At 55.3% G+C, this 20,840-nt stretch overlaps 2 protein-coding genes across 2 annotated transcripts in view; both read right to left on the reverse strand.

The window, feature by feature from the left end:
• Window positions 1–5,946: 5,946 nt before the first annotated feature.
• LOC133360169 (basic proline-rich protein-like) overlaps window positions 5,947–20,840 on the reverse strand; it is a gene marked incomplete at its 3' end in the record, with an annotated part of 142,048 nt that continues 127,154 nt past the window's right edge. Inside the window, exon 2 of the mRNA XM_061578774.1 lies at window positions 5,947–7,489. Within this exon, the coding sequence (XP_061434758.1) occupies window positions 5,947–6,927 (981 nt within the window). The remainder of the gene's footprint in view (window positions 7,490–20,840) is intronic.
• The window catches only part of LOC133360112 (tenascin-R-like), a 23,758-nt gene continuing 16,157 nt past the window's right edge, over window positions 13,240–20,840 (reverse strand). The window contains exons 2-6 of the mRNA XM_061578698.1: window positions 20,591–20,821; window positions 19,685–19,781; window positions 18,595–18,756; window positions 15,718–15,881; window positions 13,240–13,574 (exon numbers count right to left, since the gene is read on the reverse strand). Coding sequence (XP_061434682.1) covers window positions 13,452–13,574; window positions 15,718–15,881; window positions 18,595–18,756; window positions 19,685–19,781; window positions 20,591–20,821 — 777 coding nt within the window. The 3' untranslated portion in view covers window positions 13,240–13,451. The remainder of the gene's footprint in view (window positions 13,575–15,717; window positions 15,882–18,594; window positions 18,757–19,684; window positions 19,782–20,590; window positions 20,822–20,840) is intronic.

Here is a 20,840-nt window from a genome sequence, read left to right on the forward strand (position 1 = left end):
ACTTTACCGAAAGAACCAAGAAGATGAATCCCTGCAGTCACGAAAGCTTTAGATCGAAATTTAACCGCCACTACGGGGTGGGATTCCATAAAACTTTAAGATCCTTCAACAAGCTCCGTAATAAGAAGGCTCAGCTAATCGAGTCTCTCACCTTTCTGAAGAGATACCGCGACTCTAAGACCTGGTCTTCACCTGAGGACGGCTGCTTGCGTTGTGGCCGAAACGTCGTGAGAATTGTATTTTATTATGTTTTATTTGTATTATTTTATTATTTCCCTTCTACGTGTCTTTGCCGAAAGAACCAAGAAGATGAATCCCTGCAGTCACGAAAGCTTTAAATCAAAATTCATAATCCTCGAGGCAATTTTTGAGCGATCGTCGTCAGCCCAATGGCTCGCTCAGCATGCCCCACTGTGTCAAAATTAAAAAGCATTGCCCCAAATCTGAACGATTCTGGTTCAAGTTGCTTCCTAGTGGGCAACCAGGGTTGTCAACATCCAATCAAGCTCAAATCAAATACAGTAAAACCTTGGATTGCGAGCATAATTCGTTCCGTAAACGTGTTTGTAATCCAAAGCACTCGTATATCAGTTGTGATCACGTGACGCTCGGCAGACAAAGCGTATACACGTACTACTCGTATTGCAAGACCTCGCTCGTTTATCAAGTTAATATTTATTTTAAAAAATTGCTCGTCTTGCAAAACACTCACAGACTAAGTTACAACGCTCAAGCGGAGTTTAACACAATATCTGCACAATGACACCCTGTCATATTTGCACTATGTTACCCTATTTGCATTTTTGTAATTTTATATTGTATATTATAGCTATTGTATATTTTAGATTTTATTTTATTCAATTTTTACATACTTTAGCTCCTTAGTATTAGTTAGACTTGTACCTTTAGTATAGTTAGACTTGTAAACCACTTATTTAAGATTTAAGATTCCTATATGTTGAATGTATATGCACCTTCCGGCCAACGTAAATTCCTAGTCCGTGCGAACTTTCATGGCGAATAAAACCCATTCTGATTCTGATGTAGCGTATTCTTAGGTGTTTTCGGTAAAGTCACGTAGGTAAAACATAAAAAAATTTAAATAAAATAAAAATCACGACGTTTCGGAGTCAACACAAGCTTCCGTCTTCAGGTGGAACCGTCACAGCCACGACAGCTGTATCAAGTAAATGAGAGATTGCAAGAGCTACCACTCCGTATATATAATGGTTGGAGAACGGAGTGGTAGCTCCTGCAATCTCTCATTTACTTGATACAGCTGTCGTGGCTGTGACGGTTCCACCTGAAGACGGAAGCTTGTGTTGCCTCCGAAACGTCGTGATTTTTATTTTATTTTACTTTTTTAATGTTTTACCTACGTGACTTTACCGAAAAAAACTAAGACTATGAATCCTTGCAGTCACGAAAGCTTCAAATCTAGAATCTGATGTAGCTGCTCACCCCGACCTCTCAATGTTCTGATCGTGGCATTTGTCTTTGTGCTGTTCGCCTTTTGGCGTCCTCTGGTCTGACACTGTTTGAGACGAGCCTCTAGATCAGGGGGGGGGGGAACGTCCGGCCCGCGGGCCGTAGAAGGCCCGCAAAATCATTTGGTCTCTGGCCCTGCCAAGGCAACCGCAGGCGGGACTCGAAATTCAATAAATCTAGGAGCAAACCTGGAAAAGCAGTTGCGAGTAGCAGCAGCAACATCATCAATACCAGCTAACATCACATGCCTCGCCAGAGAGAAGCAGTTCCAGCCCATCGCATTAGGGGCGAGTTCATTAAATGTTCGACCAAATATAACAGGCAAATTTTTAAGTTGATAATTTTGTATGGCCCGCGAATGATGTTATAAATATCAAAATGGCCCTTGGCAGAAATAAGGTTCACCACTCCTGCACTCCACCCCCACAACTCACAATTGGTGATGCGGCAGTTGTGGAAAGATTGCCGAGATTCCCATACCTGGCCAGTGTGCTCATGACCGGCTCCCGTTTCACAGCAGAGGTCTCACTTCAAATCAGTCGAGCGCCATTATCTTTTCATCGGCTGCGTTAAGCTGTGTGGAATCTACCTGGTCTCTCGCTCCGCATGAAGCTCCAGGTCTTCTCGGCCACGGTAATTCCCTCCCTTCTCTACGCTTGCGAAACGTGCATCCCCCTAATGGGACATCTTCGCCAGTTAGAAACATTTAGGCTGGCCTGCTAACGATCCATCCTGGGTTTAACTATGTATGTGTGTGTGCGTCTAAGTCGATGTGTTTCCATGTGTGTGGGTCAATGTCTGTGTGTAAGTCCATGTGTGTGTCTGCCTTTTTCGCCCGAGCAACGCCGGGTACTTACCGCTAGTGATGTCATATAAATATCTAAATGGCCCATGGCAGAAAAAAGGTTCCCCACTCCTGCCATAAAGAAAGCTGTCTCTGGTGTGGACCAACCAGTTTCAAAGGCAATGCATCATATACTACCAGAGCATGGTTTTTGTGTGTTTTGTTTGCATGTACACCACACGTACATGTGGTTAATGCAGACATGATTGCTTGCAAAAGGTTTCCGTTTGGTGACTTAACATCCTAACACCTCCTGTTTTATTGCCAGAAAGGGTAAAACCAATTCTTATATTAGACCAATCCTTGTTGGCAAGGCCGTAATCATAATATTTGGGGGACACACATCCCCCCCAATATTCAAATATGACCAAAATGTCCCCCCCCCCCAATATATTGCTATAAAATAGATTTCTGTTTTCAATGATTGTGGTTATGGTTGTACTTTATTAATCCCTAATCTCTGCCATCACATACAATGAAACAAGAAAAGGTAAAAAATAAAAAACAGAGAAATGTAATACAATACACTATTAGACATTATTGTAAATAAGTATAACCAGTAAAAACAAAGTTTTTCACTATAAATCCTTTATATGCGTGGCGGCTAGAGTCCTCTCGTCCTCTGGCTTGAGATGGCTGCCACCTATGGGTCAGATGATTGCATTGCACCATTAAGAAATTGGTAATTAAATATAATATTTTTGTCCTAAAAAGTGTAAAATTTTGGGGGAAAAAATTCACGAACATTAATTGTCACGCACAACGAGTCTGTGTGAAAAATGTCAGCTCGATTGGATCACGGGAAGTGGGTTAAAAAACGACCGAAAGATTTGCACGGTCCTAAGCAAGCAAGCGAACTTAATATAAAGGATTTAAAAATACGTAAAAAGTCCATCCTATGTCTTCTTGGTTCTTTCGGTAAAGTCACGTAGACAGACCTGTTCTCCACCTGAAGACGGCTGCTTGCGTTGTGGCCGAAACGTCGTGAGAATTGTATTTTATTATGTTTTATTTTAATTATTTTATTATTTTCCTTCTACGTGACAATACCGAAAGAACCAAGAAGATGATTCCCTGCAGTCACGAAAGCTTTAAATCGAAATCCATCCTATGTGTTAGTGAATTTTTCAATATTTTAGGCAGGAAATGTCAGAAAATTATTTTCAAATTTAGATTTTTTTTCCTGGAAGATTTGCCCCCCCCCCCAATGTTGACCCCATGGCTACGGCCTTGCTTGCGGGGCGTACTTGCACTATTCATCAAGGCCTGCATTGCAATTGGTTAAAGCGAACTCTTTCACTCAATTCTATAAACTATTGAACTTTTCACATTTCTTTTTATTTGACCAGGTAAGGCCCACTGAGCTAGGTAGCTCTTTTTCAGAAGCGACCACCTGGCAATCACAAATGATAGCTCCACAAAGTGGCTTGTCTTGTGGAAATGTACAGCAGCTGCCAAATACTCTGAACGTGTTGTGATGTCTTTTACACCATTGGAACCTCATTTGGCAGTAAAAAATATGATAATTGGTTTTCTACCCTTCTATCTGGCAACAAAACTGACACCTTTTTATACAAGGAGTCATGTTTGCATAGACCACAATACCTGCAGTCATAATGCAAACAAAAAACATAACTCTGATAATGTATGCAAAAAGGCGCCATCTGGTCCAACCCATATGAGACGAGGCTCTAAGGAAAGTTGTCTCGGGTGTGGACCAATCAACTTCAAGGACAGTGCATACATTATCAGAGTTATGTTTTTTGTTTGCATTATGACTGCAGGTATTGTGGTCTATGCAAACACGACTCCTTGTAAAAAAAGGTGTCAGTTTTGTTGCCAAATAGAAGGGTAAAAAAACAATTATCGTGTTGTGATGTCGTTGATTCTAAATGTGAAGGGGAAAAAAAACGGAGGAACAGGAGAAAAACCCACGCGACCACGGGCAGAGAGACACCGCAAACTCTAAATATAGAGCAGCAGGCCTCAGGGTCGAGATCGAACCCACGACCTCCAGGCGAGAGAGTTAATGATACGGCCCTGGTGGGTGAGTGAGTGCCTGGGTGAGTGAGTGAGTGGGTGGCTGGGTGGGTGAGTGGGTGGGTGAGTGGGTGGCTGGGTGAGTGAGTGGCTGGGTGGGTGAGTGGGTGGCTGGGTGAGTAAGTGGGTGGCTGGGTGAGTGAGTGGCTGGGTGAGTGAGTGAGTGGGTGAGTGAGTGGGTGGGTGGGTGAGTGAGTGAGTGGGTGGCTGGGAGAATGGGTGAGTGAGTGAGTGGCTGGGTGGGTGAGTGGGTGGGTGAGTGAGTGGGTGGCTGGGTGAGTGAGTGAGTGGGTGGGTGAGTGGCTGGGTGGGTGAGTGGGTGGGTGAGTGAGTGGGTGGCTGGGTGAGTGAATGAGTGGGTGGCTGAGTGGGTGGGTGGCTGGTAGAATGGGTGAGTGGGTGGCTGGGTGAGTGGGTGGCTGGCAGAATGGGTGGCTGAGTGAGTGAGTGGGTGGCTGGGTGAGTGAGTGAGTGGGTGAGTGGCTGAGTGAGTGAGTGGGTGAGTGGCTGAGTGAGTGAGTGGGTGGCTGGGTGAGTGGGTGGCTGGGTGAGTGGGTGAGTGGGTGGCTGGGTGAGTGGGTGAGTGGGTGGCTGGGTGAGTGAGTGAGTGGGTGGCCGCTGCCGGGCCCCCTCGTGGTGACCCGCGCGTGGCCTCCAGGCTGCCCGCGCCGTGCGCTCCGAAACCGCGCGGCACGGATGAGAAGAAGACGAAGGATGGGGGGGGGGGGAGAAAAATGCAACGTTGCAAGCGTGAAAAATACCAATGGACGTTTATTATGACATTGTTTTAAATATTTGCATTCGATAACAAAATCCAAAAGAGAGAGAGAGAGGACGGTGGGGGTGGGTGGGTGGGGGGGGTAGTGCCCCCGCAGTTTCACCCTCCGGCACCGCTACCGCTGGGCGCCAGCTATGGCACCGGTCCCAGCTGCAGCAGCAGCATCAGCAGCAAGCAGCAGCATCAGCAGCAAGCAGCAGCATCAGCAGCAAACAGCAGCAGCAGCAAACAGCAGCAGCAGCTGCAGGAGCAGCAACAGCCGAAGCAGCTGCAGCAGCTGCAGCAAACAGCAGCAGCAGCAGCTGCAAGCAGCAGCAGCAAACAGCAGCAGCAGCTGCAAGCAGCAGCAGCAAACAGCAGCAGCAGCAGCAAACAGCAGCAGCAGCAGCAAACAGCAGCAGCAGCAAACAGCAGCTGCAGCAGCAACAGCAGCAGCAGCAAACAGCAGCAGCTGCAAGCAGCATCAGCAAACAGCAGCAGCAGCTGCAAACAGCAGCAGCAGCAGCAAACAGCAGCAGCAGCAAACAGCAGCTGCAGCAGCAACAGCAGCAGCTGCAAGCAGCAGCAGCTGCAAGCAGCAGCAGCAAACAGCAGCTGCAGCAGCAGCAGCAGCAGCTGCAAGCAGCAGCAGCAGCAAACAGCAGCAGCAGCTGCAAGCAGCAGCAGCAAACAGCAGCTGCAGCAGCAGCTGCAAGCAGCAGCAGCAGCAAACAGCAGCAGCAGCTGCAAGCAGCAGCAGCAAACAGCAGCAGCAGCTGCAAGCAGCAGCAGCAGCAAACAGCAGCTGCAGCAGCAACAGCAGCAGCAAACAGCAGCAGCAGCAGCAAACAGCAGCAGCAGCAGCAGCTGCAGCAGCAACAGCAGCAGCAGCTGCTGCAGCTGCAGCTGCAGCATTGTGGACGCACGTGACCAGCAGCAGAGCAGCTGGGGGTTGAGGTGAACGTGCACACGGAGCGTGCAAAGCAGTGAGACGTTTTGGATTACAGCTGTCTAGTGGGCGTGTCCCTGGCTCTAGTGGGCGTCTCCCTGGCTCTAGTGGGCGTCTCCCTGGCTCTAGTGGGCGTCTCCCTGGCTCTAGTGGGCGTCTCCCTGGCTCTAGTGGGCGTCTCCCTGGCTCTAGTGGGCGTCTCCCTGGCTCTAGTGGGCGTCTCCCTGGCTCTAGTGGGCGTGTCTCTGTGTCTAGTGGGCGTGTCTCTGGCTCTAGTGGGCGTCTCCCTGGCTCTAGTGGGCGTGTCTCTGTGTCTAGTGGGCGTGTCTCTGGCTCTAGTGGGCGTCTCCCTGGCTCTAGTGGGCGTGTCTCTGTGTTTAGTGGGCGTGTCTCTGTGTCTAGTAGGCGTCTCCCTGGCTCTAGTGGGCGTGTCTCTGTGTCTAGTGGGCGTGTCTCTGTGTCTAGTGGGCGTGTCTCTGGCTCTAGTGGGCGTCTCCCTGGCTCTAGTGGGCGTGTCTCTGTGTCTAGTGGGCGTGTCTCTGGCTCTAGTGGGCGTCTCCCTGGCTCTAGTGGGCGTGTCTCTGTGTCTAGTGGGCGTGTCTCTGTGTCTAGTGGGCGTGTCTCTGTGTCTAGTGGGCGTGTCTCTGGCTCTAGTGGGCGTCTCCCTGGCTCTAGTGGGCGTGTCTCTGTGTCTAGTGGGCGTGTCTCTGTGTCTAGTGGGCGTGTCTCTGGCTCTAGCCAATGGGGCTCTAGTCCAGCAGAGGCAGCTTGAAGCGTCACGGCAGGCCATGCGGTGACGTTTGTACACTTGGTGGCGATTACTTCTTTGGCTCCCCTCATTAACAACATGAACACGGCGTGCTGGAGATGGCGTCTCCGTGTTTTCTACGCAAGGACCGCAATTCTTACGTTCCAGAAACCGGCAGCCCCCCCCACCCCTGCCCCCCATTTCACGTGTAAAAATACTACAAAAAAACCCTCTTTAGTTTCTTTGATTTCCCCCCAGCTCTGCTCGATGTAGATATAACAAAAATAGAGTCGGCATCCCGCCGTTGCCGTGCTGTCTGGTGTGAACGTCCCGGCCCCCGAAGGCCTCGCGTCCCCACCGAGGGGCCACCACGTGCCACCACGTGCCACCACCTGCCACCACGTGCCACCACGTGCCACCACGTGCCCACCATGTGCCCACCACGTGCCACCACGTGCCACCAGTAGCTGCGTCTCTCGCGGAACCCGCTCGCTCGCTCGCTCGCATCGCGTTGCCCGCCTGGCAGAGGTCGCAAACGGGTTTTGATTCCTTACCCGTACCCGGCCGCACCAGAGTCGCAATCGGGTACCCGTACCCGCACCCGATACCCGGCTACCCGTACCCGGCCAGGTATCGGGTAGGGTACGAGTACCCGATTGCGACCTCTGGGATGAAGCCATGTTGCAGGCGCGGGTGGGTTGATTCTAGGAAACTTGAATTGTGAGAAGAGACAAGACGTTGGGAAATGAGTGACAAACGGTGACTCACCAGTGACTCACGGCATACCCGTACCCGGCCGCACCAGGGTCGCAAACGGGTACCCGGGTATCGGGTAGGGTACGGGTATCGGGTAGGGTACGGGTATCGGGTACCCGGTTGCGACCTCTGCCGCCTGGCTCCCAGCGAACCGGGGAATGGGACACTGCAGCAAGCTGCCGTTGAGAGTGAAGCGGTTTTTGTTGTTGTTGTTGTAGTAATAATAGGTGTTTACCCTTTCAACTGGTAGAAAAACTGATACGTTTATACAAGGCATCATGTTTGCAATAACCACGACACAAGCAGTCAAAATGCAAACAAAAAGAAACAACTCTGATGATGATAATGATGATATGCACTGTCCTTGAAGTTGTTTGGTCCACACCCGAGACAGCTTTCCTTAGAGCCTAGTCTCACATGGTGTTGGACCAGATGACGCCAAAAGGCGTACAACTCAAAGACAGTGCACTATCAGAGTATTGAGAGCTCGGGGTGAAGCATTTACACTATGAGACATCTCCTTTACCAGTGGCAAAATATAGTAGTAGGTTTTTACGCTTTCAACTGGTACAAAAACTGACACCTTTATACAAGGCATCATGTTTGCAATAACCACAACACAAGCAGTCAAAATGCAAACAAAAAGGAGGTCTCGTAGTGTTGTTGTTGTTTGCTAGGCTACTGCGGAGGATTGTGGCCGTGCCATCGCTGCACTCGGTTTGTTCTGGCTCGCGTCGATTGTTGGCTGGCCCCCCGCCCCTCCGCGCTGCCAGCTGAGAGTGTTTGTCTGCAATGAATCTTCACGCGGTGACGATGCCAAGTGGGACACGGAGGTCCCTTCCTGAAAGAGAGCTACGTAGATTTCGATTTAAAGCTTCTTTCGTGACTGCGGGCATTCATCTTCTTGGTTCTTTCGGTAAAGTCGCGTAGAAGGGAAACAATAAAATAATAAAAATAAAACATTATAAAATATTTATTATAAAAAAGTTATGATATAATAATCAGAGGTGTGGACTCGAGTCATGTGACTTGGACTCGAGTCAGACTCGAGTCATGCATTTGATGACTTCAGACTCAACTTGGACTTGCATAACAATGACTTTGTCCCACCTCTGAGGTGTGGACTCGAGTCATGTGACTTGGACTCGAGTCAGACTCGAGTCATGAATTTGATGACTTCAGACTCGACTTGGACTTGCATAACAAGGACTTTGTCCCACCTCTGAGGTGTGGACTCGAGTCATGTGACTTGGACTCGAGTCAGACTCGAGTCATGAATTTGATGACTTCAGACTCGACTTGGACTTGCATAACAATGACTTTGTCCCACCTCTGAGGTGTGGACTCGAGTCATGTGACTTGGACTCGAGTCAGACTCGAGTCATGAATTTGATGACTTCAGACTCGACTTGGACTTGCATAACAATGACTTTGTCCCACCTCTGAAAATAATTATTTTTTTGTGTGTTTTTTATTATTTTATTATTTCCCTTCTACGTGACTTTATCGAAAGAACCAGGAAGAGAGCTACGTAGCTCAGTGTGCACCTGCCTGGTAACAACTAAAACATCTTAGTTTAGTCTCACACTTGCACCTGAGACTGCCCCCCACCCCCCCCCACACGCCCCCATCTCGGTAAACGTGGCAACGTTTGTCCAAATTTCCCGGGCGGGGGGAGGGGGGCGGGGAGGGGGCACGTGGTTGACCCTGCAACGCTTTCCACGTTTGCCGGGACTGCGTCTCAGACTTGAGCAACGTTGCCCAGTTCAATGAAATCGGCTCGGCTTGCGTGGACGTCCCAGCAATCCCGGCGAACCAGGTGAACCTGGTGAACCTGGTGAACCTGGTGAACCTGGTGAACCTGGTGAACCTGGTGAACCAGGTGAACCAGGCGAACCGGGTGAACCGGGTGAACCAGGCGAATCAGGTGAACCGGGTGAACCAGGCGAACCAGGCGAACCGGGTGAACCAGGCGAACCAGGCGAACCGGGTGAACCAGGTGAACCAGGCGAACCGGGTGAACCAGGTGAACCAGGCGAACCAGGCGAACCAGGTGAACCGGGTGAACCCGGTGAACCTGGCGAACCAGGTGAACCCGGTGAACCAGGCGAACCAGGCGAACCGGGTGAACCAGGCGAACCGGGTGAACCAGGCGAACCAGGCGAACCAGGCGAACCAGGTGAAGCCGGTGAACCAGGTGAACCAGGTGAAGCAGGCGAACCAGGCGAACCAGGTGAACCAGGTGAACCGGGCGAACCAGGTGAACCAGGTGAACCAGGCGAACCAGGCGAACCAGGTGAACCCGGTGAACCAGGTGAACCAGGTGAACCCGGTGAACCAGGCGAACCCGGTGAACCAGGCGAACCCGGTGAACCAGGCGAACCCGGTGAACCAGGTGAACCAGGTGAACCAGGTGAACCTGGTGAACCAGGTGAACCAGGTGAACCAGGCGAACCCGGTGAACCAGGCGAACCCGGTGAACCAGGTGAACCAGGCGAACCCGGTGAACCGGGTGAACCCGGTGAACCAGGCGAACCAGGCGAACCTGGTGAACCGGGCGAACCAGGCGAACCGGGTGAACCGGGTGAACCGGGCGAACCGGGTGAACCGGGTGAACCGGGCGAACCAGGCGAACCAGGTGAACCAGGCGAACCGGGTGAACCGGGCGAACCAGGCGAACCAGGTGAACCAGGTGAACCGGGCGAACCGGGCGAACCCGGTGAACCAGGTGAACCAGGCGAACCAGGCGAACCAGGTGAACCCGGTGAACCAGGTGAACCAGATGAACCAGGTGAACCAGGCGAACCGGGTGAACCCGGTGAACCAGGTGAACCAGGCGAACCGGGTGAACCAGATGAACCAGGCGAACCAGGTGAACCAGGCGAACCAGGTGAACCAGGCGAACCTGGTGAACCAGGTGAACCGGGTGAACCAGGTGAACCCGGTGAACCAGGTGAACCCGGTGAACCAGGTGAACCCGACATGCGCTCAAGCGTCCCGAGCCCTCGGCGAGAACCCGACGGTCACGCGCCGCGTGCCACGTGACGGTCACGCGCCGCGTGCCACGTGACGGTCACGTGCCACGTGACACGTGACGACACAATCGAAGCCCCTCCCCCCACCCCCTCCCCTCCCCCCCCCCCATGCTTACCGACTACTCTACGTCACACGCTACAACAACCCGGTAACGAAGAGAACTACCCTCACTAACTAACGACGAGAGAACGCAAAAAAACGTGAACGCACCCTTACAAGTATAAGATTAGCAATGAGCCGCAATACGGATGGATACAAGGTGGGGAGGGGGAGGGAGAGTGGGTACATAACCAACGGTGGTGGTGGTGGTGGTGGACGGACCGCAGCCTCTGAACGGGGCGATGATGGGAGAAGGGTGAGTGAGTCCAGCTCGGAGAGGAGGAGGAGGTGGTGGAGGTGGAGGGAGTGAGGAGGAGGGAGGGAGGGAGGTAGGAGACACCTCGAGCGGAGAAACACAACAGACACACTATGAGACGTCTCCTTTACCAGTGGCAAAATATAGTAATAGGTTTTTACCCTTTCAACTGGTACAAAAACTGACACCTTTATACAAGGCGTCATGTTTGCAATAACCACAACGCAAGCAGTCAAAATGCAAACAAAAAGAAACAACTCTAAATTTCGATCTAAAGCTTTCGTGACTGCAGGGATTCATCTTCTTGGTCCTTTCTGTTCTTTCGGTAAAGTCACGTGACTTTACCGAAAGAACCAAGAAGGAGAAACAACTCTGATGGTGATATGCACTGTCCTTGAAGTTGATTGGTCCACACCCGAGACAGCTTTTCTTAGAGCCTAGTCTCCATTGGTGTTGGACCAGACGACGCCAAAAGGCGCACAACTCAAAGACAATGCTCCATCAGAGTATGAGAGTTCGGGGTAAGCATTTACACCATTGGAACCTCATTTGCCAGTAAAAAAGAAAATATATATGATAATTGTTTTTTAACCCTTTTTATCTGGCAAATAAACTGACACCTTTTTTTACAAGGAGTCATGTTTGCATTGACCACAAAATCTGCAGTCGGAATGCAAACAAAAAACATAACTCTGATAATGTATACACTGTCCTTGAAATTGATTGGTCCACACCCGAGACAGCTTTTCTTAGAGCCTAGTCTCACATGGGTTGGACCAGATGACGCCAAAAGGCGCACAACTCAAAGACAATGCACCATCAGAGTATGAGAGCTCGGGGTAAGCATTTACACCAATCAACCAGTTGAAAGGGTAAAAACCTATTACTACACCACAGACCCGCTCCCATCCCATTACCCACGCTTCCCATCGCCCTCAACAATGCACCCAACCCTGAACCTCCGGGTGCCCCCGTGCAGAATTCCTAGGGGATTGATCTTCCTTTGACGCAAACGCCAAAGGGCTTGCATGGGGGGGGTGGCGGGGGGTGCTTGCTGAACTATGGCGGGCGGGCGGGGGCACTGAACGAGTAGCGGAGCGTTTGCGTAAAAAGACGATCGGACGAACGGCAGACGCTGCGAGACCCAGGCGGGAAGATGGGACGCGCCTTTGAGCGTCAGCGACGCGGTGCGAGGTGCGGAGCGAGCCTGACCCTCCAATAACCCTCCAGCCCCAACGCTGCCGCCTCCCGTTCCATTGAAGTCACGGTCACGGTTCGGGATTTAGTTTCTCGTTGGGTTAGGTCGCACTGGTTGGCGAGATGTTAATCACCTCGCCTGGTGCGCAGGAGGTTCGTGGGTTTTACCCTCAACGTTTAGAATCGCCGTCACGCGTTTAGAGTGTCTGGCAGCTGCTGTAAATTTCCACGCGATGAGGGAACAAGCCACTTTGTTGAGATGCCATTGGTGGCCGGCTCACTTCTGTTGAAAAAAAGCCACGTGGCCTTACACATGGTGAAATAAAATTGTAAAAGATAGTGAGTGGCAAAAGTCGAGCCTTGCCGATGCTAAGCCGTGGTCAAATGCGTCGCAGAGCCCTGATATAACAACATAAAAGATTTTGCAAGAGCTGACGGTATTTAGCATTTGGTGATCGAAAGATATTTTCTGATATCTTTCGAGCAAAAATTGATTCACGCGAGCGGTCAGATTTCTTCTTTTTGTCGACAGCTCACGACGCCGGGTGCAATATCTCCGGAGGAGCGCCGTTCGAACAGAATAATTTTGTACTCTTAGTTTTTCGGTAAAGTCACGTAGGTAAAAAATGAAATTAAAATTTTAATAAAAATTTTAATTTTATTTTGTTATGAAATAAAAAAATGAAATTTAATTTTATGAAATTAAAAAATGAAATTAAAATTAAAATTTCATTTTTTTACCTACGTGACTTTACCGAAAAAACTAAGAATATGAATCCTTGCAGTCACGAAATCTTCACATCTAGAATCATTTTGCGCAGGCTTCGAGCGTTTATTGTTTATTATTTATTTATTCCGCTGAAAACCCCAAACCGTGACGGACTCCATCTGATTTGCTCTGTCGCCGAGATGATGGAAGGGGCTGTGGGTACATTTTTTAAAATACACATTGCACCCACCAAGTGATCTCAACCCCCTTGGGCAGAAACTAACGATGAACCCTGGCTCTTTCGAAAAGTTGGGTGTCACCGCGGGGGGCACCGTGCCCCCCCCACCCCCTCCACCCCCCCCCCCCCCTCTGCACACCCCCTCGCGATGTGGAACACCACCGCCAGTGGTGCTAATAGCTCCTCACCCCCTCCCTGCCCGTACCACCATCATCACCATCATCATCACCATCAATATCATTATTGACATTATTACTTAAAGGGCATGTGAATCTCTCGTACTGGGAGGGGGTGGTGGTGGGTGGGGGGGGGGGGCGATGGGGTCCCGGGGGGCTCACTGAGCCCCCCCGGAGCGCTGCACTCGGTTGAGCGAGAGTTTGAAGTCGTGAGGCCGAACCTTCATCTCGGCAAAGTCCACGGAATGCTCATGGCCCTTCCAGTGGTACCAGTTCACACCCTGAGACACGCACACACACACACGCACACACACACGTACGCACACACACGTACAGACGTATACACACACACGCACACACACACACGTATACACACACACGCACGCACACACACGCACACACACACACACGTATACATACACACGCACGCACACACGTACACACGTATACACACACACACACGCGCACACACACACGTATACACGCACACACGCACGTACACACGCATAAACACACACGCACACACACGCACACACGTATACACACACACACGCGCACGCGCGCACACACGCACGCACACACACACGCACACACAAGCACACACGTATACACACACGCACGCACACACACACGCACACACACGTACACACACACACGCACGCACACACACGCACGCACACACACACACGCACGCACACACACACACATACACGCACGCACACACACGCACACACACGCACGCACATACACGCACGCACATACACGCGCACATGCGTGCACACACACACGCGCGCACACACGTACACACGCACACACGCACACACACGCGCACACACACGCGCACACACGCACGCACACACATACGTGCACACACACAAATACACACGTGAGTGACCGTATCTGCCTGCTGCCATACAAAGACAAAGATCCCCCGTGTAGCCTGTAACAGACTGTTGGGCCAGGTGCCATTAGCGAGCACCTATGAAGGCCGGCACTGCACACGAGGGGCTGGGTGGCCAGCACCACGCCCGGCCGCCTTTGTCTCCCTCGTCGCGATGTTTACACACCGCACCAGGTACTCATTTGCGGCTGAGTCGACCTAGCCGAGCCCCCTGAACCGATTTATATAATCGCCACTGGAGTTGGCCGTGAGCGGGAATCGAACTCGAGTCGCCGGGTTCGTAGCGCTAACCGCTGCACCACTGCTCCCCACCATACAGACAAAGGCAAAGATCCCCCGTGTAGCCTTAACAGACTGTCGGGGCAAGTGCTGTTAGCGAGCAGCACCTATGAAGGCCGGCACGGCACACGAGGGGGTGGGTGGCCAACACCGCGCCCGGCCGCCTTTGTCTCCCCAGTGGCGATGTTTACTCCACACCGCACCAGGTACTCATTTGAGGCTGAGTCAACCTGCGGCGTTCGTGGTGTGGTGGCGGTGTGGTTATGGCGTGGCGGTGAGGTGTGTTGTGATGGTGTTGGGGTGGTGATGGTGGTGACATTGTGGTGTGGTGTCAGGGTGTGTTGGTGGTGTTGGGGTGTGGTGGTGAGGTGTGTTGATGGTGTTGGAGCGTGGTGGTGAGGGGTGTTGATGGTGTTGGGGTGTGGTGGTGAGGTGTGTTGATGGTGTTGGGGTGTGGTGTCAGGGTGTATTGATGGTGTTGGGGTGTGGTGATGGTGATGGTGATGACATTGGGGTGTGGTATCAGGGTGTTGTGATGGTGTTGGGGTGTGGTGGTGAGGTGTGTTGATGGTGTTGGGGGTGGTGGTGATGATGGTGGTGACATTGGGACCTGAGTTCAATTCCCGCTCGTGGCCATCGCCAGTGACGCTTATCTGAACCGGTCCTGGACCTCCCCTAGGTCGACTCAGCCTTAAACGGGTACTGTACCCGGTGCGGTGTGTAAACATCGCCACCGGGGAGACAAAGGCGGCCGGGCGTGGTGCTGGCCACCCACTCCCTCGTGTGCCGTGCCGGCCTTCATAGGTGCTCGCTAACAGCACTTGCCCCTACAGTCTGTTGAGGCTACACGGGGGATCTTCGTTTTTGTCTTGCTGGAGGTGCGGTGGTGATGTGGTGGTGGCAGTGTGGTGGTGGTGGCCTTATGGTGGTGCTGTGGCGGCGGTAGTATTGGTGTGATGGCAGTGGTGGTGGCGGTGTGGTTGGAGGTGGTGGTGGTGGTGTCGGTGGCGGCGGTCGTAGTGGCGGTGTGGTGGCGGTTGTGGTGGTGGCGGTTGTGGTGGTGGCGGTTGTGGTGATAGTGGCGGTTGTGGTGGTAGTGGTGGTTGTGGTGGTAGTGACGGTATGGTGAGCTCGTGGTGGCGGTGGTGGCGGTTGTGGTGGTGGTGATGGTGGTGGTGGCGGTGTAGTTGTGCTGGTCGTGGTGGCGGTATGGTGAGCTCGTGGTGGCGTGGTGTGGCGGGCACCTGGCTGTGACTGTTGTCACCGTAGCGGCCGTTGAGGTTGGCGCGGTGGCAATTCTTGTACCACCAGGCGCCCTTGTAGGAGACGGCGCAGTTGGTGATGGCGATGTCGTTGTCGCGGTCGTGCGTAGAGAAGGGGCGGCCCTGGTGGTACGTCATGGAGTCGCCTGGCCGGGGGGGGACACGTGGGTCAGGGCACAGTCACGTGGGTCAGGGCACAGACACGTGGGTCAGGGCACAGACACGTGGGGGGGAGGGGGGGGCACAGACACGTGGGTCAGGGCACAGACACGGGGGTCAGGGCACAGACACGTGGGTCAGGGCACAGACACGTGGGTCAGGGCACAAACACGTGGGTCAGGGCACAGACACGTGGGTCAGGGCACAGACACGTGGGTCAGGGGGGCACAGACACGGGGGTCAGGGCACAGTCACGTGGGTCAGGGCACAGACACGTGGGTCAGGGCACAGACACGTGGGTCAGGGCACAGACACGTGGGTCAGGGGGGCACAGACACGGGGGTCAGGGCACAGTCACGTGGGTCAGGGCACAGACACATGGGTCAGGGCACAGACACGAGGGTCAGGGCACACACACGTGGGTCAGGAAGGCACAGACACGTGGGTCAGAGCACAGACACATGGGTCAGAGCACAGTCACGTGGGTCAGGGCACAGTCACGTGGGTCAGGGCACAGACACGGGGGTCAGGGCACAGACACGGGGGTCAGAGCACAGACACGGGGGTCAGGGCACAGTCACGTGGGTCAGGGCACAGACACGGGGGTCAGGGCACAGACACGGGGGTCAGGGCACAGACACGGGGGTCAGGGCACAGACACGGGGGTCAGAGCACAGACACGGGGGTCAGAGCACAGACACGTGGGTCAGAGCACAGACACGTGGGTCAGGGGGGCACAGACACGGGGGTCAGGGCACAGACACGTGGGTCAGGGCACAGACACGGGGGTCAGGGGGGCACAGACACGTGGGTCAGGGCACAGACACGGGGGTCAGGGCACAGACACGTGGGTCAGGGCACAGACACGTGGGTCAGGGGGCACAGACACGGGGGTCAGGGGGGGTCACAGACACGTGGGTCAGGGCACAGACACGTGGGTCAGGGGGGCACAGACACGTGGGTCAGGGCACAGACACGTGGGTCAGGGGGGCACAGACACGTGGGTCAGGGCACAGACACGTGGGTCAGGGCACAGACACGTGGGTCAGGGCACAGACACGTGGGTCAGGGCACAGACACGTGGGTGAGGGGGGCACAGACACGTGGGTCAGGGCACAGACACGTGGGTCAGGGGGGCACAGACACGTGGGTCAGGGCACAGACACGTGGGTCAGGGGGGGTCACAGACACGTGGGTCAGGGCACAGACACGTGGGTCAGGGCACAGACACGGGGGTCAGGGCACAGACACGTGGGTCAGGGCACAGACACGTGGGTCAGGGGGGCACAGACACGTGGGTCAGGGCACAGACACGTGGGTCAGGGGGGGTCACAGACACGTGGGTCAGGGCACAGACACGTGGGTCAGGGCACAGACACGGGGGTCAGGGCACAGACACGGGGGTCAGGGCACAGACACGTGGGTCAGGGGGCACAGACACGTGGGTCAGGGCACAGTCACGGGGGTCAGGGCACAGACACGGGGGTCAGGGCACAGACACGTGGGTCAGGGGGGCACAGACACGTGGGTCAGGGCACAGACACGTGGGTCAGGGCACAGACACGTGGGTCAGGGCACAGACACGTGGGTCAGGGCACAGACACGTGGGGGGGAGGGGGGGGCACAGACACGTGGGTCAGGGCACAGACACGGGGGTCAAGGCACAGACACGTGGGTCAGGGCACAGACACGTGGGTCAGGGGGGCACAGACACGTGGGTCAGGGCACAGACACGTGGGTCAGGGGGGGCACAGACACGTGGGTCAGGGCACAGACACGTGGGTCAGGGGGCACAGACACGTGGGTCAGGGCACAGACACGTGGGTCAGGGGGGGTCACAGACACGTGGGTCAGGGCACAGACACGTGGGTCAGGGCACAGACACGTGGGTCAGGGCACAGACACGTGGATCAGGGGGGCACAGACACGGGGGTCAGGGCACAGACACGGGGGTCAGGGCACAGACACGTGGGTCAGGGGGGGTCACAGACACGTGGGTCAGGGCACAGACACGTGGGTCAGGGCACAGACACGTGGGTCAGGGCACAGACACGTGGATCAGGGGGGCACAGACACGTGGGTCAGGGCACAGTCACGGGGGTCAGGGCACAGACACGTGGGTCAGGGGGGCACAGACACGGGGGTCAGGGCACAGACACGGGGGTCAGGGGGGCACAGACACGGGGGTCAGGGCACAGACACGTGGGTCAGGGGGGCACAGACACGGGGGTCAGGGCACAGACACGTGGGTCAGGGGGGCAGTCACGGGGGTCAGGGCACAGACACGTGGGTCAGGGGGGCACAGACACGGGGGTCAGGGCACAGACACGTGGGTCAGGGGGGCACAGACACGTGGGTCAGGGCACAGACACGTGGGTCAGGGCACAGACACGTGGGTCAGGGGGGCACAGACACGTGGGTCAGGGCACAGTCACGGGGGTCAGGGCACAGACACGTGGGTCAGGGGGGCACAGACACGGGGGTCAGGGCACAGACACGGGGGTCAGGGCACAGACACGTGGGTCAGGGCACAGACACGTGGGTCAGGGGGGCACAGACACGTGGGTCAGGGCACAGACACGTGGGTCAGGGGGGCACAGACACGTGGGTCAGGGCACAGACACGTGGGTCAGGGGGGCACAGACGCGGCGGGAGGGGGGGGGGGCGCTGTAGTGCACAGCGGCCGCGGGGCCTGCTCACCGGCGGTGCCGGCGTACTGCCCCACGCGGATCTTGTAGAGGCCTCCCGGCTCGCCCACCGAGAAGCTGTCGTAGGTGGCGAACACGGACTCGGCGCCGCTGCGCAGGTCCACACGCAGCTCGTAGCGCCCCTGGGACGTCAGCGCGTGCACGTCGCGCAGCCCTGGGGGCACGCACGGGGGAGGAGGAGGAGGGGGGAGGAGGAGGAGGAGGGAGAGGGTCACTCACCACCCAGTCCACACGTCACTCCCCTCTCCCCATCCACACGTTCTGTCCATCCCCCCCTCCCCCTCGTTACACTCCTTGCTCCACCACTCCACCCCCCACTCCACCCCCCACTCCACCACCCACTCCACCCCCCACTCCACCTCCACTCCACCCCCCACTACACCCCCCACTCCATCCCCCACTCCACCACCCACTCCACCCCCCACTACACCCCCCACTCCACCTCCACTCCACCCCCCCCACCCCCCACTCCACCCCCCACTCCACCCCCACTCCACCCCCCACTCCACCCCCACTCCACTCCCCCCCACCCCCCACTCCACCCCCCACTCCACCCCCCACTCCACCCTCCACTCCACCCCCCACTCCACCCCCACTCCACCCCCCCCCACCCCACTCCACCCCCACTCCACCCCCACTCCACCCCCACTCCACCCCCACTCCACCCCCCCCCACTCCACCCCCACTCCACCCCCACTCCACCCCCACTCCACCCCCCCACCCCCACTCCACCCCCACTCCACCCCCCCCCACCCCCACTCCACCCCCCACTCCACCCCCATTCCACCCCCCACTCCACCCCCACTCCACCCCCCCCCACCCCCCACTCCACCCCCCACTCCACCCCCCACTCCACCCCCACTCCACCCCCCACTCCACCCCCCACTCCACCTCCACTCCACCCCCCACTCCACCCTCCACTCCACCCCCCACTCCACCCCCCACTCCACCCCCCACTCCACCCCCCACTCCACCCCCCCCACCCCCCACTCCACCCCATGCACCCCCCCTCCACTCCACCCCTCACTCCACCCCCCACTCCACCCCCCACTCCACCCCCCACTCCACCCCCCCCCGCGTACCGAACCAGAACTCGTCCGTGAGTTCCCCGAATCCCTTCTCGTACTCCTTCCAACCGCGCATGAAGTTGGTCTTCCCGTTCTGTCTCCTCTGCAGGACCTGCTCGCCACGGCACGCACACACAGCGTGTGTGTGTTACAGCGCGTGTGGTGTGTGTGTGTGGTGTGTGTGTGGTGTGTGTGTGTGTGGTGTGTGTGTGTGTGGTGTGTGTGTGTGGGGTGTGTGTGGTGTGTGTGGTGTGTGTGGTGTGTGTGGTGTGTGTGTGGTGTGTGTGTGTGGTGTGTGTGTGTGTGGTGTGTGTGTGTGGTGTGTGTTGTGTGTGTGTGTGTGGTGTGTGTGTGTGTGGTGTGTGTGTGTGTGTGGGGGGTGTGTGTGGTGTGTGTGGTGTGTGTGGTGTGTGTGTGTGGTGTGTGTTGTGTGTGTGTGTGTGGTGTGTGTGTGTGTGGTGTGTGTGTGTGTGTGTGGGGTGTGTGTGGTGTGTGTGGTGTGTGTGGTGTGTGTGTGTGGTGTGTGTGTGTGTGGTGTGTGTGTGTGGTGTGTGTTGTGTGTGTGTGTGTGGTGTGTGTGTGTTACAGCGTGTGTGTGTGGTGTGTGTGGTGTGTGTGTGTGGTGTATGTGTGGTGTGCGTGTGTGTGGTGTGTGTGGTGTGTGTGTTACAGCGTGTGTGTGTATGTTACAGCGTGTGTGTGTGTGTGGTGTGTGTCTTGGTGTGTGGTATATGTGTGTATGGTGTGTGGTGTGGTGTGTGTGTGTTACAGCGTGTGTGTGTGGTGTGTGTGTGGTGTGTGTATGTGGTGTGTATGTATGGTGTGTGGTGTGTGTGTGTGTGGTGTGTATGTATGGTGTGTGTGTTTGTGTATGTTACAGCGTGTGTGTGTGTGTGTGTGCGCGTGCGTGTCGGTACGCACGATCCATCCGCCCCCGTCGGTCTCCATGTCACAGTAGACCTGCAGCGGCCGCGCGGGGTCCCCGCTCAGGTAGACGGTGGTCACACCGCTGGTGCGCTCGCCATCCAGAAGCGCCTCGGCGCAGTCACGAGGGTTCGCGTGGCGGCGTCCGACTGCGCTCCCCAGGGCAGAGACGACAGACAACGTGTTTTTGACACGTCGCACCGAGTACTCATTTGAGGCCGAGTCGACCTAAGGGGGGGGAGGCCCC

This window comes from Lethenteron reissneri, chromosome 67, assembly GCF_015708825.2.
Source record: "Lethenteron reissneri isolate LAM-NWPU_2019-01 chromosome 67, ASM1570882v1, whole genome shotgun sequence".
NCBI classification, from domain to species: domain Eukaryota; kingdom Metazoa; phylum Chordata; class Hyperoartia; order Petromyzontiformes; family Petromyzontidae; genus Lethenteron; species Lethenteron reissneri.